The following is a 17,436-nucleotide window of genomic DNA, read 5'->3' as shown; positions in this document are numbered from 1 at the left end:
TAAAGGCCTTTCGGCAGCTGTAAGAATGACTATGGTAAACAGAAAACTCAAGTCAGGAGCAAGGAGGGGAATCTCCCTCTGACACACTCAAATAATAGCCAGTCAGCTTTCAGTCAGACCACGGACCCTCCTGCCAAACCAAAACCTGAACAGCCATTCAGTACCTTGCGAGCCTCCCTCTCTGCCCTTTAATTTTGTAAGAGTTAAATGTATTAACATTTACAAAGCATTAACATAATGTCTGGTACATGGGGACTATGTTTATTACAGTAATTAAGACACAATGTTTAGGGAACTTTTAAGGAGGCATTTGCAAATGAATCTATATGTTATCTAGTAGATCATGAAACAAACAATTCTGACCTTTACTTTCCTCTCTGGGGCATTATAATGGCTAGCATCTAATAATAAAGAAGTCATGAGGATAGAAAATTCCATTATAAAATGCTGTGGACAGAGCAGATGCTCTCTAATCTTATTTGGGAAGGGACAGGAAAAAGTCAAGACATGCCAAAATAAACAGTGATGGGCAGTTTGCTGGGTTAGGAGAAAGGAAAGAGAAGTAGTACCAACCAGTCGGCTTTAGAAATAAAAGAACTCCAAATACTTACGAGAGGTTACGATTCCTAATACTAGTAGAGGGGTCTTCAAAGTAAGAAGAACTAAGAGAGAAGTGTTTTTAGATCAATTTGCCAATTATTCCTGTTAAACTATGTTATGACAATAATTACAGGTCTGTAGACATGGACATCACAAACATGGATCAAGTATCTTCTTGTGTTACAGGTTTGAGGTAGGACACCTCAAATGTCTAAGGACACCTAAATAATGTTTTGTGAAAAATCATTAAAAATGGTTACACTAGAAATGTTCTGTAAAGCCGGGCGGTTCTGTGAGTTCGAGGCCAGCCTGGTCTACAGAGTGAGTGCCGGGATAGAAACCAAAACTACACAGAGAAACCCTGTCTAGAAAAAACCAAAAAGAAATGTTCTGTAAAGTCAAAAGGCAACAGTGGCCTAATAACATTAAATATTATAAGCATAAAATCTGAAGCCCAAAATATCAAGTGATCTCATTTAGATTAATTTAAAAAAAATTCAGGTTATTTAGTTGTTCCTTGCTTTGCTTCTCCAGGTCAAACCAGTCTGGGGGGAGGGGCTGAAGACTGAAAGTGGAGACAGGGCAGTGATAGGCAGCCAGGAGGAGACTAAGGAGACCATTAAATACTGACATCTCCTAAAGATAGGAGAGGAAGTGGGCGGGGCATCCCAACCACAGTCTCAACCTTACTTTCACAGAATTAAAAGCCACCAGAAACAGTGACTATTTACAGTGAGCTTTACAGAAGAAGGGGAGCTCTGCTTAGCCAGGGGAGACTTTTCAAAGTCTCTCTTTTTCTCTCTCAATCAACTTCCAATTAACATAGTCACATAATTTTCCTTCCTGTACTAAACAGATGAACTACCAGAGGGTTCATACGCACATAAGGGACACAGAACAATTAATAAAAGATACTGATGTGCTTGAGAACTGAAGACATCTTTAAAGTGGAAAACCCTTTCCCCTCCACTTTTTGGGGGGGGAGGTCTTGGGGTTTAGGTTTAAGACGGGGGGGGGGGGGGGGCTGTTGCTATGTAGCACTGGATGACCTCTCTCTCACTTGAGAGATTTGTGTTTCAGTGCTTCAAGTGCCACCACAGTGAGCTCAGAAAATTTGCTTTCTTTGTAAACTGTGTGTGGGGTGGGTGTGTGTACACTCATGTGTGCAAGAACACAAGCCCATGCCTGTATGAGGAGGCCAGAGGAGGACCCTGGGTGTCCAGCTCTATTATTCCCAAGACAGGTTCTCTCACTGAACCTGAAGCTGGGCTGGCAGGAGGCAAGCCCCCCAAATCTGTCTCCCCCCACCCCCACTCCCACCCCCGCCCCAGGGCTGAGGCTGTAGGTACAAGCAGTGTGTCAAGCATTAACTGCAGGCTCTGGAGACTTGAACTAAGATCCTCACACTGGTGCGGCAGGAGCTGCTAGGCTGTCTCCCAGTAGCCCCAGGAAGAGTCTTTACAGTTCATTTTACAGTTCAACCTTTTCCTGTTATAATCAACAATATCCCAGGACTGTATCCTGCCTGGGTTCAGAATTACCGTGGTTTGTGCTTTGAGTTCTTTCAATCAATCAGCAAAGCTATTTGTTGGAGGTATGGAGGGGTTATTTCTAGAACAGAACAGTCAGCCATACTTTTTCATACCTACCTTCTCACCACTCGAGTAGAAGAAATACCGCAATCGGACTATGTTACAATGATCTAGCTTTCTCATGATCTGGAGCTCTCGGTTCTGCAAAGAAAGCACATAAAATAGTTAAGAATAACAGCTACTCATCATAATGATCGAGGTACTTCTAAAATAACATTAAGCATTGAAACAGGCTCTGAATACGCTGTTAAAATGTATGCCAAGCCAGGCACCCAGTGGCACACAACTGAAATCTCAGCTCTCCTGAGATCATGAGTTCAAGGCCAATCTGGGCTACTCTACCTACAAAATAAAAAGTAGGGAAAAGAGAAAGACCAGCGCCAGCCAACGAGTCATCTGCCATTACTCATCAGTAGAGCAAATATAGAAATTAAGGTCTGGATTTTACTTCAATATTATAGGACCATAAAATTCCCTAAATGATCGCTGACAGGGCGATTTCTATGAGTACCATTCAGACACAAGTCTCGTGTCTGAAATGCACTTGACGGACAACTACTGCCCTTCTCATGTTCTCACTAAGGTGTTCTTTACTAGTGGAGAAAGGATACACCAACTCCGCAGGGAGCAATGCTAGTCTACAAGCACAGCACGTTTACTCTGTGCCACACGCCGTTCAACATTACAGATACAGAAATCAACAAAACTAAGGAAGGTTCTACTCTCAAGAAACATAAGGGTCTATGGTGAAAGGAAGAAAAAATACTTTAGAGCTCGAGCTCAGGCTTTACCACTGGGTTATATCTACATCCAAAGGGAATTTGAAAATATGGAAATTTAATAAGCATAAGCTGACTCGGTGGGTGATTATTTTCTAGGCAAACATAAAACCTAGTTTCCAATGTCCAGCTTCCAGAAACAGCCCCATGGGACCATGCATGCCTGTAATCTCAGAGCTCATGGGTAGAGGCAGGCCAATCCTAGAAGCCCACTGGCCAGCCAACCTAACTTACACAGCAGGCATTTCAGGTTCGTGAGAGACCCTGTCTAACTGAAGACGATGGGAGAATGATAGACACTCCAGGTCTTTCTCCAGTCTCTCTCCCCTCTATTCCCCTCCCCACAAACATAATTTAAGTCCTCTTTATTTGGTTATTGGTTTTGATCAAAGGTATAATTATCTGTCACCTGTGTGATCAATTTAGCAGCTCTCTGTTACTTCAATTAGTCTAGAAAAATATGTGTAGGAACAGAGGAGTGGAGTTTTGTTGTTTTTAATTAATATTATTGGGGGAGATGTTATAAGGGTGAGGAGAAGATATGGAGGGACTGGGAAATGAGCGGGATTTGGGGTACATAACATGAAATTCCCAAAGAATCAATAAAAAATGATGTTAAAAATATCAAACTGACTAGATATAGAAAATATAGAAAATAGATATTTTAGAACAAGGTGTGAGGGGAACTCTGTAAGGAGGTAAAAGCTACACCCATTTGAACAAAATCAAAGTGAAAATCGTTCTGTGATGGTGACTACTGACCATCAACTTCCCAGGACTTTGTCACTTAGGAGCTGCACCTCTGGGTACACCTGCGACTAACTATCTCGATCAGGCCAACTGAGGCAGGGGGACCCACCCTGAAGTCCATGACACTGTTCCCTGGGCTTGTGCCCTGGATTGAATAAAAGACAAACACTAGCTCAACACTAACATTTACCGTTCTCTGCTTCCGGGCTGTGGATGAAACATGACTTGCCAGCCATGATGGACTGCATGCTGGAACTTTAAGCCAAAATAAAGCCTTTCTCCCTGAAACTGTTCTTGTCAGAGAATTTATTACAAAACTGGAAATATAACTAAGACATATTTGAAGCTGTGTGGAAACAACATGGCAGTTAAATGAAAAACCTAGGGGATAAGTCTGGAATGTTCCCGAAAGAGCTAGAAAATAAGGTGGCTGCATCATTGAAATTAAGGGGGAGAAAGGTAGATAAGTTCAGAAAGAGGTGGTAGAGAGTACAAAGGAATAAAGCCTCTTCAACCATGGTAAAAAAAAATACTCAATTTCACTTTAAATGTAATGAAGTCAACAGAGATTTTTGACAGGGGAAGTTATGAGCTGACTTACCATTTCCAAAAAGTGCTCTAAAAATTGAACAGAATAAGTTTGAATAATAGGGGGAAAGAAGAATCATGAGACATAAAGGAATGGATAATGGAATTGTAAGTGAAGAAAGAAAAAAGAGAGCTTTTTTTCCCAATGATATAAGAGGTTTTTTTTTTTTTTTTAAATGATCATTTATATCAAAAGTTGCTAAGGGATTAGGATAAAAACAGAAAACTGCTGATAGGGCTAATGTAAGATGTTGCTCTCAGAACAGCAATGATGACACAGACTAATGAGACTGAATTAAAGTAGGTGGAGGAGGCACAGGATGTTAAAGATGAAGGTTTCTGCAGCACTCCAGCTACAGAAGGTCAGGGAACCCACTCTCTCCGAAGCCCTGTAGAACACTTCCTTCCCTAGGAGCCCCAAGGGGACCTTGGGTAAAGGAAAAGCAACCTGACAAGTGTCTGAACTTCAACGTCTTCTCCAACTCACACAGAGACTAAGTACCAAAAAAATAAGAAGCTTTCATAACTACGAAGTGTTAAACATAATCTCTCATGAATAACAGAGCTTATTAACTGTGCCAAGAAATTAATTTTTAACACAGAATCAAAAAGCTAATTACTATGAAAAAAAATCTCTTTAGACTACAATCAGGTAAGAGACTGATAAAACAATACTCTAAAACAATCATACTCAAACGGTTTTAAAAAATCCAACTCCAGGGCTGGGGAGATGGCTCAGTGGTTAAGAGCACTGGCTGCTCTCTCTTCCACAGGACTATGGTTCCATTCCCAGCACCTACATGGGGGTTCACAACCATCTGTAACTCCAGTGCCAGCGCATCCGACGCCCTCTTCCAGCCTCCATAGGCACCAGTATATACATGATGCACAGACATTTAAGCAGGCAAAACATGCACATAAAATACAATAATTTTTTTTTTTTTAAAGAAATCCAATTCCTGGGGCCAGAGAGATGGCACAGTGGTTAGGAGGCTTGATGAACTTGCCCAGGACCCGGGTCTGGTCCCAGCACCTGGGTCTGGTCCCAGCACCCACATGGTGGCTCCCAACAGTCTGTAACTGCAGTTCCCAGGGATCTAGTGCCCTGTTCTTGCCTCCATGGGCACCAGAGGGGCACATACTAATAATGCAGGCAAACACTCAAACACAGAAGATAAAAATAAACTTTTAAAAAAAGTCTCTATAGAGTTGCTACAATATAAAAATATTCTATTTAAAATGTAAAGACATATAAAGAACAGGAAAAGTTGATATTTGTGCTTATAAAAACCAACCGACATTGGTTCTGGACAGACAAGGCAAGCGCATTCAGCAATGAATATAAAGCAGCTACTATTATAATGTATAAATGTATTGATTTCTTTTAATTTCATCAAGAGATAAAATATAAGCTGTAACATAAATGCATTGCATAAAACAGTAATAGCATAAAGGAAGGGAAATGAGGCTACATTTGGGCTATAGTTTACTGAATTTAAGGCAGTATTAACCTGAAATAGACTGTCGTGTTGCGTGTAATCCCCTTAACAACCACTAGAAACTTGAGCTTGACAGTCTACCCGATGGCATGCCTGTGAGGAGTTTCAGAGTCGGCAGGTGGGTGGGACAGCCCAGACTGGATGCTGACAGCTCCATTACATGGCTAGGACCACGGCTATCCCAGACCGCATAACAAACAGAGGTGAGGAAGCACCAGCGTTCATCTCCTTCTGCTCCCTGACTGAGGCCCGAGGTACCCAGCTGCCACCACGACGTTCCTACCACCCAGCTGCCACCCAGTTCTTACCACCACGATGGACTATACTCTCAAATGATAGGCCAAAATACCGCCCCCCTCTTTGTTTTGTTTTCAGATATTTAATCACAGCAATGGGAAAAAAAAAAAAAAAAAAACGGACACAGTATACTAAAAAGTTTCTGTTTGGACTGGGTTTATCAGTACTTCATTATGGAAGGAAAGGGGGTTTCATGAGGCCCCGCCTCTCCTTAAGGGGCTCCTGACAGCTACTGGTGGCTGAAGGGAGGACTGTCCCTTCCTTCAGTGTTGGAGCCACTGGTGATCTGCCAGGCTTCACTACAATCATCCACACGTGCTCATGTAGGCAACCCTAATCAAATGCAGTGGGCAGCACTCAAGACATGACAGCAGCAGTGGGACCTGCTGGAAGGAGGGGGGTCACAGCAGCAGGGTGAGGAGAGACGGGCGGTGGGGTGTAACACTTCCTAGAAGGTATTACACACACGGAAGAAACTGTCAAACACAAGGACAAGGTGTTTGTTCAAGACGAAGAAGTCAGTCAGTTCTAGGAGGGAGGGACAAAACAACATGAGCTAGAAACCAAGCGATGGCCCCAGTAATCCCTTATATGAGATGGCATAAATTCTGAATGAATTAAGTGCACAATCAGAAGGCAGAGACTGCCGAACTGGGTTTGTTTGTTTGTTTGTTTGTTTGTTTGTTTGTTTTTGAGACAGGGTTTCTCTGTATACCCTGGCTGTCCTGGAACTTGCTCTGTAGACCAGGGATTAAAGGTGTGCCCCACCACCGCCTGGCTCAAACTGGATTTTTTTTTTAAGCTCTAAATATACTTCTATCTATAGGAGATACAATTTAAACTTAAACACACAGATCATTTCAAAGTAAAAGAAATACCAAACAAACTATAACCCAAGGGACACTGGAGTGTTGCTATTATAATCTAGAAGAAGACCTGTTTCCTGCCAGTGACAATTCACTCTGTAATATGGTTTCTCCTTATCCACATAACCACCCACACATTAAATGTGTGTTCTACATCAGACCTAAATTTTACTTCATATTCTGGAGTGGCAATACTATCCGCTCACAAGAGAGACCACTGATCACACCAACACAGGAATGTCTTGATCCTTTTCCTCCTACCTACTACCTAACTAAAATTGTTACTCAATGCCCATGTCCTTCACCATCCTCAGGCCATCTTCAACTGTTGCAGCACACATCAAACTCTTCTTATAGCATTGAAAAATACTTGGACATTTATTGCATTTCTGCATGTATTACTACAACTACAGGTCAAAGTGTCATATAAAATAAAGTATCCCCATTTTATAAGGACTCCAATTTGCAGTAAGGCTCGTTAAGAAAGGGAATGGCTCAGTTGCTTTTAGCCTAGTGGCTATGGGTGGGTTAGGACTTCTGTTGGTCTTTTCCATGTCGAACACACAGATTGCAAGCCCAGCTCCACTTTGAGATCTTTGGCAGCAGTTAACTCTGCAGCTCACACACGATTGAGCCTGTATGATAATGAGTATTCAGAGACAGGTAATGCCTGGGGGGGGGGCGCTCACCAACCTAAGACAGAGTGCCTGTGTGGCCTGAGCAGGCGTCTCCATGACGGGGTAAGGTGACCTGCTGATGTCCCAAGCAACCTAAGTCAGAAGCTCATTTATTAGTGAAAGGGGGACCTGTAGGGCCCTGGTCCCCGTTTTAGGTAACTGTTGCCTTGCTTGCTGACCTTGACTTTGATATCCTCCCTATGCTAATTCCCTCCCAGGTTTCACCCTCCTGAATGCTTAAGGGAAGTTCCTTGTCTGTGTATCCTGCATAATGGGCCTTAACAGCTTAGATGCAAGATTGTAAAACATCGGTAGCGAATTTCTGCCCTCCGGGGTGCTCCCATTGTGCTGTGCTGTAAGCCTGTATTTAAGAGGCTTACTCCCTCCTTCAATAAACGATATTTGGCATTAAATAAATAAATAAATAAAATAAAGTATCCCAAAACTTACCGAATTCAGGCATTATATTGTAATGACCAGCATACATCTGGCCTCAGCAACTTACTACAAATTCCTTAAGAGCAAAAATTGAACTTGCTATCTTTGCTGGTCAACCAGCATTAAGAAGGGAATAGGGAGGGAAGGCAAGAAGATTCTTACATACAAAATAAAGACTTGCTGGGCGGTGATGGCGCACGCCTTTAATCCCAGCACTCGGGAGGCAGAGCCAGGTGGATCTCTGTGAGTTCGAGGCCAGCCTGGTCTACCAAGTGAGTTCCAGGAGAGGCGCAAAGCTACACAGAGAAACCCTGTCTCGAAAAAAACAAAACAAAACAAAAAAAAGACTTATAACTGTAATAAACTGTGTGTTTATTTTAAAAAGCTAGCTACTCAAGATAGAATTTCTCTACTGAACACGATTCAAGCAAAAAATGTTTTCTATTTAATAAAAACATTAAAATACATACATCTCTAGAAGGACTGCTATGGTTTAGATATATATTCCTATAAGACACATACGTTAAAGTCTTGATCCACAGGTGGTGAATTCAGCCACTAAGTGGCTGAATCCTAAGGGCTCTGGACTCATCAATGGATTGATCCTTTATGGATTCATATTATGATTGGGAGGGAGATAGCAAGAGAAAGGTGCTTTCTGGGAGTGTGCACTGGAAAGGTGCACTTGTCCCCAGCCTGTTTCTGCATTCTCTCTGCTTCCAGGGGAGCAACTCTGCTCCATTACACTCTTGTGCTGGATTATCAAGCCACAGGCCTAGAAACAATAGAACCGGCTAAAACTATAAACTAAAAATCTTCCCTTTCTTTAAGTAATTTCTGTGTATTTATTAGGGTAACAAAAACTAACAAATAGACATAAAGGTTTCTGTTCATTCTTACAATGCCTGACACCTTACAATGAGGTTATGGGGTGTCTGTGAGAGTTGTCTGGCTTGCTTCTGAAAGCCAAGCCAGAGAGCCAAGGATTCCTGGAAGGGGACTTAGGGAGCATTACATAAAACCGGCAGAAAGTTAACTTTTAGGTGAGGAAACATCCAGCAAGCTTAACAGCTGTGGGTGTAAAGTAGGCAGCATATGTCTGTCGATCATCCTTTCTCCTTCACCAAAGTTTGTTCTATTGGGAGATCTTTTCCCTCATCACCTAAAACTCTGCTGCTGCAGCAGCAGCAGCAAAACAAGAGTCACCTCAGAGATGCTGATTTAAGACTACCTTCCCTAAACATAATTTCTGTAAAAATTGAATGTTATCCAAGTGGCTCAATTAGTTTAATCCCTGTTTTTGATTCCATGGTAAAAATCAGATGTTCCCAAACACTCTACAAATGACTTAAAAAACAACAACAACAAAAAAAAAACCTCAAAGTAACTCCAGGTATACAAGAAATATTTTCAACTCAACTATATGTCAGAACTGAGGGTCTCTGTCTACAAAATGGCATGATAATGAGTGGGCAAACCAAAGCTTCCAATACAGTGTGATTGACTTTAGCTCACTAACGAACTGTTGTATCTGTATGTACGTGGGCACACGAGTGTGGTGGTCTGAATGAGAATGGTACTTATGGGCCTATGTTTGATGACTTGGCCCCCAGTTGGGGAAACTGTCTGGGAAGAACTGGGAAGTGTGGCCTTGGAAGAGGTGTCACTGAGGATGGGCTCTGAGGTTTCACAGCCCATGCCACTCCCAGTTAGCTTTCTCTCCACCTGGTGCTTGTAGATCAAGATGTCAGCTCTTAGCTACTGCTCCAGCAGCACGCCTGCTTCTAACCCTCTGAAACTGTAAGCTCCATATAAATTCTTTCTTCTACATGTTGCCTTGGTCATGGTCTCTTATCACAGAGATAGAAAAGTAACTAAGACAAGCAGAAAAGAGAAACCCACTTATTACTTTGTAAAATTCTGCAAGTCTGTCAGGGAAAACGTCTTATATGCAAAGATAAAATTTTTAAATATTGCAAGCCACGAAGAACCACTAGTATGTTCTGAGTAAGAGATTTGCTGTGGGAAGACTGCCAGCTATGAAAAGGTTATTAAAGAGATGAGAGAAAGAAAGAAAACCAGGACTGCAGTGAGGGGAAACACTGAAAGGGAACAGGAAACCAAGCATCGAGAGGCAGATTAAGAATTGCTGAGTGGAAAGTGAAGGTGATCTTTCAGGCTCCTTACTCATATGGCTAATAACACAGTAGTAGGGGCCAGTGGCCTAGAAGGTCTTCAGGAAGCAGGAGGGGAAGTTCCCTGAAGGTTGAGAGGTCCAGAAAGGAGCCCGAATATGCCTTTCCCCCTCAGCAAGAGAGCTGTATGGCTCTTGGAGTCACAGAAGCATACACAAATGTGTATAAAATAAGATGCCCAGACTTGCCTGGACTCCTAACTAGAAAACAAAAGTCTAAAACAGCAGCAAAATAAGCTGCAGAACTAAACAGTGGTGTCACATCACCCCCTAAGATTTTATGACACAGAAAAGAGCTCTGAGGCATATTAATACCTAGTGCATAAGTAATCATACAAGAAAAAAAATGATAGAAGTTGTAAGAGAAGAACCGCAAAACGAATAGCCTAGAATAAGAGGGGATGGGTACTTTCTGTGAAGGACCAGATAGTAAATGCTTCAGGCTGGCAGACCATATGGACTTTGCTGCAACTACTCAAGTCTGCAGTTTAGTTACACTTGAGGAATAGCTATCAACAAAATGGAAAAGAATAGACATGGCCATGTTCTAATAAAACTTTATTCTTTATTTACAAAAACTAGGGGCAGGCACACAGTTTACCATTACTCTAGAAATAAGAAAGAAAAATTCAGGGTTGGGGATTTAGCTCAGTGGTAGAGTGCTTGCCTAGCAAGTGCAAGGCCCTAGGTTCGGTCCCCAGCTCGGGGGGTGGGGGGTGGGGATGGGGAGGTTCTTGATATTCAATTTTTCTCTATGACACCTACTCTCCCCCTCCTTCATACACACAGAATGAACTTTGTAGATTGATTTAATGACTAGTTTTCTAGGAATTTATGACAATATTTTCCTTTACTGCTACTATAATCAGCCCATAGAATATTTTAATTGTAAATTATAGTTATAAAAGAACCAGCTGCATGGCAAAAAGAAAATAGAGGACTTACATTTCCTGTCAGCTACTGAAGATTAAAAGTAGACATGAATGAGGTTCTTGAAAGCTTATTTTCAGAGGCCTTAACATGTAGCCAAATGCTAGCTTGAACACATTCTTTAAACACTGTATCTATAAAACACTTATTAGCAACAGTGACGATACCAATGACTACAGAATACTGAGAAAATACCCCGAGCCAGGCATTATGTTAGCAGCTTTATCTTTATAGTTTAAATCGTTCAGGTTGGAAACATCATTATCCGCATTTCACAGAAGCTGTAAGGATCGCAGAGTTATGAAGGATGTTAGCAAATAGCAGGGGCAAAACTGAAACCAGGTGTGTGTGTGTCTGAGGCCAGGTTCTTCACCATCACAATGGGACGCAACCCTCCCTGACTTTCGTATATTCACTCTATGACTGAGAGGCACAACAATAATAAAGCAGACTCAGTATATGTGATCCTCTTATGTAACAATCTTACACTCCTTTAATAACTTTCTAAAGACGTACTTATTTTATGTGCATGAGTGTTTTGCCTTCATGTATGTCTGTGCACCATGTGTGTACCTGACACCTGCAGAAGCCCGGAGAGTGGAATTGTGGGCAGTTGTGAACTGCCATACGGGTGCTGAGAACCGAACCTAGGTCTTTAGAAGAGCAGCCAGTGTTCCTGAACCGCTATGCCATGTCTTCAGTCATTAGGACACACTGTCATTACCAGGGTTACATTGAGTGTTAGAGACAGAGGACCACAGGGAAAGAAGGTAGTGTGGTTAGCAGAAGGTAATACAAGGATCTTTGTAATGCTTTCCACCTTGATTGTAGTAAAGACACACACGTACACATATAATAGAGATATTCAGGGTTCACTGGGTAAAAGCACTTGCTACCAAGTTTGATGACTTAAGTTTGAAGCCTGAACTCACATGGTAGAAGCAGAGAAATTACTTCTGAAAGTTCTCCTCTAACTTACACACATGCCAAGACTTCCACATGCCCACACAAATAGACAAGAAATTTCTTATAGCTGTGTTACTGAAAGTCTAGTTCCCCTCACTCACTTCAGGTATCCCCTTAAATGCTACCTTCTTACCCTATCTTAAATCACAACCTCCACAACTTCAGCATCCCTTTCTCCATTTCTTTCTTTCTTTTTTCTTTTTTCTTTTTTTGGTTTTTTTCGAGACAGGGTTTCTTTGTGTAGCTTTGCGCCTTTCCTGGAACTCACTTGGTAGCCCAGGCTGGCCTCGAACTCACAGAGATCCGCCTGGCTCTGCCTCCTGAGTGCTGGGATTAAAGGCGTGCGCCACCACCGCCCGGCGCCCTTTCTCCATTTCATTGCTTCATTCTTCTTCAGAAAAACGAAAGATTGGACATTTATACCTACCGTACGTTTATTCATTATTGTCTGTCTCTCCCCAATAAACTCTGAAATACCGTATTTTAAGGATATTCTGTTTACTGTTAAACAACCTAGAACTTATAACAATGCCCAATCCAATCAATATAAATCAGCACTGTATATTTAGATGAATGTTAAACATAATCACATTTTTAAAAAGATACATTTGTTGTAGAAAATGTCATGGCCAGTATGAAAATAAAAAGGGGAGCTAGAGAAAAATTTACAGTCCAACATGGTGGGGAAGGCATGGTACTCAGAGCATGAGGTGGCAGGTCAGATTCCATCCCCCCTACAGGGAACAGTGACTAATGCTGGTACTCACTCTTGCTCTCCATTTCATTCCATCTAGACGTCGCCTCATAGAACTGCACTGCCCTTATTTACAGTGAGTCTTCTGCACCTCAACTAACCCAACCTAGAAACTCCTCCACAGGCATGACCAGGTTCATCCCTGACATGATTATAGATCCTACTAAGGAGACAATCTAACCATTACAGATCCTCAAGCGACATGTTAATTAAGTTTCACTTTCAGTAATGAAGACATCACCCAGGCAGGTATGTCAATAAGGAAATAAACACAAAAATATTGTTTAGGGGCCAGCAAGATGGCTCGGTGGAGAAAGACACTTGCCATGCCTGTGTGGAGAGCTGAGTTCATTTCCAGAATTTATAAGGCCACAAGAGAAAAACAACCCCTGAGGTCTTCTGACCTCCACACAAGCACCAAGGTACACCTGCGTAAACATGCACACACACACACACACACACACACACACACACACACACACACACACACACACACCAGTAAAATTGAATTGAATGGAACTAACAGATATACAAAACCCTACATTTTAATATTATGTAATCTTTTTTTTTGGGGGGGGGGGGGTTCGAGACAGGGTTTTTCTGTGTAGCTTTGGAGCCTGTCCTGGAACTTGCTCTGTAGCCCAGGCTGGCTTCGAACTCACAGAGATCCGCCTGCCTCTGCCTCCTGAGTGCTGGGATTAAAGGCGTGCGCCACCACCGCCCAGCTGGCTTTATGTATTCTTTTTTTTAGTACACACTGAACTGTGTGAAGGACAGATCACGTATACGCAAGGCCACGTGACATCTTAACAAATTAAACAAGACCAATATTGTATCCAGCATCTTTTATAGCTGTAATGAAGTAAACCTAGAAATCAATGGCAAAGGGGATTAGAAATACACAAAACGTGTATGAAATATAGACACTCTGGTTTAAACCTATATGCTGTTTGTGTGGGGACAAAGGGGAAAGCCAAACATTTCACACATTAGGATGAGTTTAATTTAGAATAAAAAAAATACCACTAGATAATAGCAAGTGTTTTCAAGGTAAGTGCAGAAATTACAGCACTCATAACACCATTATGAGACTCTAAAATGGTACAGCTATTTAGGGAAACAGGTTACCATTCCCTCAAGATTTTAATCACAGAATTACCACGTGACCCATAAATTCCACTCCCGTGTGTGTGTGTGTGTGTGTGTGTGTGTGTGTGTGTCTGTGTCTGTGTCTGTGTCTGTGTGTGTGTCTGTGTGTGTAGGTGAATGAAAAGATACCTGAACAATAACTATAAACAAATATTCATCGCTCCCAATAGTCAAAAGCTATAACCAACAAAGATATTCACAATCTGCATATCCACAAAAGGTAACACATTCTAACACCAATTGGCCAATGAGAAGAATTCAAAGCTGGGAACCTGCTGCTCCATCGGGCCAAGATGCACCTCCTAAACAGCACAGGACTTCTGGGCTGGGTACGGTGCCAGCGCCAGGACACGCTGACATAGAAGCCAAGCAAGCAATGCTGGGGAAAGACAAGTGAAGAAGACAAACTAAAAGCTGCCTCTGTGACATGCAACAAGGCAAAGCCAACTAACAAAAGACAGACTCCGGAGAAAGACAGAAAAAACACAGAAAACTACGAGAAATCAAAGAACAGCTGGAATGGCCGCAGAAGGAAACAGGATCGGGACTAGAGAGGTGGTGGTCCAGTGGCTCACAGGCACCTGTAACTTCGGTTCCAGAGGCTCCATTACCTTCTTCTGGCCTCGAAGGGCAACAATGCATGTGGTGCACAGACCTACTCACATGGAAAACACCCATACACAGAACATTTTTTTTTAAAGTTTTTTTTTTTTTTTTTTTTTTTAAATGTTGGGTGATGGTGGCTCACGCCTTTAATCCCAGCACTCAGGAGGCAGAGGCAGAGGCAGGTGGATCTCTCAGTTCGAGGCCAGCCTGGTCTACAAAGTGAGTTCCAGGACAGCCAGGACTACACAGAGAAACCCTGTCTTGAAAAACAAACAAACAAAAGAATGCCTACTAAGAGACTCCCAGATAAAACCTGAAGGGATTATCACCCCAAAAGATGCACAAATAGCAATATGGAGACACAAGATGAAGAAAAGCAAGACACTGTGGCCTTTCAAAAGCTAACTTACTGGCCACATAAAAAGACAAGGTGATGGCTGAAACACTGACAGAATGATTTCAAAGTCTAACCATAAAACGACCACTTAATTCAAAGATATAAACAAGCAGATGGAAGAATTCATTCAAGTTCTGAATTAGAAAAGTCAGCGACATGAGAGAGAAATGGGGGGTGGGGGCAGGGTTCTCCAGCAATATTGAATATGAATTGTTCAATAAAGCCAATAAACACTAAAATGTAAAGTTATCACTAATACATCAAACCAAGCAGAATATCAGGGATTGAAAATAAAGCCAATGAAAGATTACATTCAGACATTAGCAAAGGAAAATAATAACATGCCCCGAACATCTAAGAACTATAAACATGAAGACATTAAATCCCGTGGATAGAAGGAACTAAGAAAAAATCTAAATACACACAAATCCTGCGCAATGTGTGATTATAGCAGAAAAAATTCCAAACTCTAGCATATGAGAAAGACATCTAAGCACAAAAGGCAGAGAATTTCTTCACATTATTATTATGAAAACGCTCAGATCAAAGAACAAAATCTCCACTATTCAAAGCTACCACAAAGAACTTACAGAGACAAACCTGTCCGGCTGACATCGAACCTCCTAGCAACGCCAACAGCAAGGAAGCATGGGACGACGCATTTCAAACCCTGCGAGTCAGTAACTGCCAACTCAGATTTTGTCTGGCAAGGCTGTAATTTTCTTTAATTTATAATATCAAATTTTATTAAATCACTTTTTACAGGCTGGCTGGTCTACTATTAAGGACTTAGCAAAAGTGAAGGACTCTCCCTCCCCTTTATTTTTTGGTTTTTTTCAAGGCAGGGGTTCTCTGTGTAGCCCTGGCTGTCCTGGAACTCACTCTATAGACCAGGCTGGCCTTGAACTCAAGAGATCCGCCTGCTTCTGCCTCCCCAGTACTGGGATTAAAGACGTAAGCCACTACACCCAGCTCCCTTCCCTTTATGTTAAAATTAGTTACTTGAGAATTCCATACAATGTATTTTGATCATATTCACCCTCCCTCCACTTCTGCCAGGTCTACCTCCTCCTCCTTCCCTTCTAACCCAGCTTTTGTGTCCCCTCTCCATCACCTGCCTCACCGACGCCCTTTTCTCTCCTCCACAAAGAGTTGGTGCTTCCCACGCACTCTTGGATGCGTATGTAGCCTTCCACTGGGGTATGGTCAACTTCCAGGGGCTACCCCTTTAAAGCAAGCTGCCTCTCCCTCTCCAACGGGTTTCAGATGTCCACAGCTAGGTGGTGGACTGCATGCCCACCTCCCCCCTCCAGGCTGAGATGTTGCCTAGCTTGAGCTTGGGATGGTCCTGTGCACACTGTCTCAACTACTAGAACTTCCTGTGTGGAACTGCCCAACTGTGTGCAGAAGACACTACTTCCTTTTAGTCATCCACTGACTCGAGCTATTACCACCTTACCGAACTCTCTTTTATCATGACTCCTGAGCCTTGAGAGGAGGGGTCCAATACAAATATCCCATGTAGAGGTAAGCACCGCACAGGCCACTCCAAAAAGCAGCTTCTCTGATGAACACAAGGCAGGCACTAATCTCTGGATAGAATGAAAGACCCTTCACAGCCACTTTAATACTATGTCCACTTAGCAGAAAAACAGTACGTAGTAGGCTCTCCCCTAGAGCCTATGACTTCTCCGGCCACAAGTCCCTGGCCCAGATACGGGTTTTAACTTGTGCAGCTTGATTCGCTCTACCTTAAAAAGCAGTCAGTGCGTCACATAACAGACCTGCCACCATCACACCAGTGGGATGTCTGGCCAGCCCAGTCACTGTTCCCCTCCCAGTGTTCACAGCTGACTTAAGATGAGAGAACAGATGCAACACTTATCTTTCTAGGTCTGTGTTACCTCACTCAGAATGACTTTATTTAAAAATGTCACCGTTTTGTTTTTCCAATATTCCACTCTGTAAATGTATACCACATTTTCATTATCCATACATCAGCTGGTAGACGTTTAGGCTGTTTCCATTTCCTGGCTATTATGAAAAAAAAAAAAGTACTGAACACGGATGAGCAAGTATCTCTGTAGCAGAAGAGTCCTTTGGGTATATATCCAAGAATGACATAGTTAGCCAATGTGGTAGATCTATTGCTAGCTTTCTGAGGAAGTGTCACACTGATCTCAACAGTGGCTGCACCAGTTTGTACTGCCACCAGCAGTGAGTCTTTCTCTTTACCTACAGCCTTACCTGCATTTGTTGTCCTCTTTAAAAAAAAAATCATTATCTTAGGGATTCTGATAGGGATATAATGAAATTTCACAGTTTAATTCTGACTTGTTTAACATTTTTAAAAA

The 17,436-nt window shown here is 42.2% G+C and overlaps 1 protein-coding gene across 6 annotated transcripts in view; it reads right to left on the bottom strand.

The window, feature by feature from the left end:
• The window catches only part of Gsk3b (glycogen synthase kinase 3 beta), a 163,536-nt gene that overhangs the window by 80,020 nt on the left and 66,080 nt on the right, over positions 1–17,436 (bottom strand). For all 6 annotated transcript variants that reach the window (XM_006975732.4, XM_076548847.1, XM_015994618.3 and 3 more), the window contains exon 3: positions 2,250–2,333. In XM_006975732.4, the coding sequence (XP_006975794.1) occupies positions 2,250–2,333 (84 nt within the window). The remainder of the gene's footprint in view (positions 1–2,249; positions 2,334–17,436) is intronic.

The sequence above is a fragment of the Peromyscus maniculatus genome, chromosome 12 (assembly GCF_049852395.1).
Source record: "Peromyscus maniculatus bairdii isolate BWxNUB_F1_BW_parent chromosome 12, HU_Pman_BW_mat_3.1, whole genome shotgun sequence".
Lineage (NCBI taxonomy): Eukaryota > Metazoa > Chordata > Mammalia > Rodentia > Cricetidae > Peromyscus > Peromyscus maniculatus.
The sequence above is the reverse complement of the archived record's forward strand: the minus strand, read 5'-3'. Positions and strand labels throughout refer to the sequence as shown.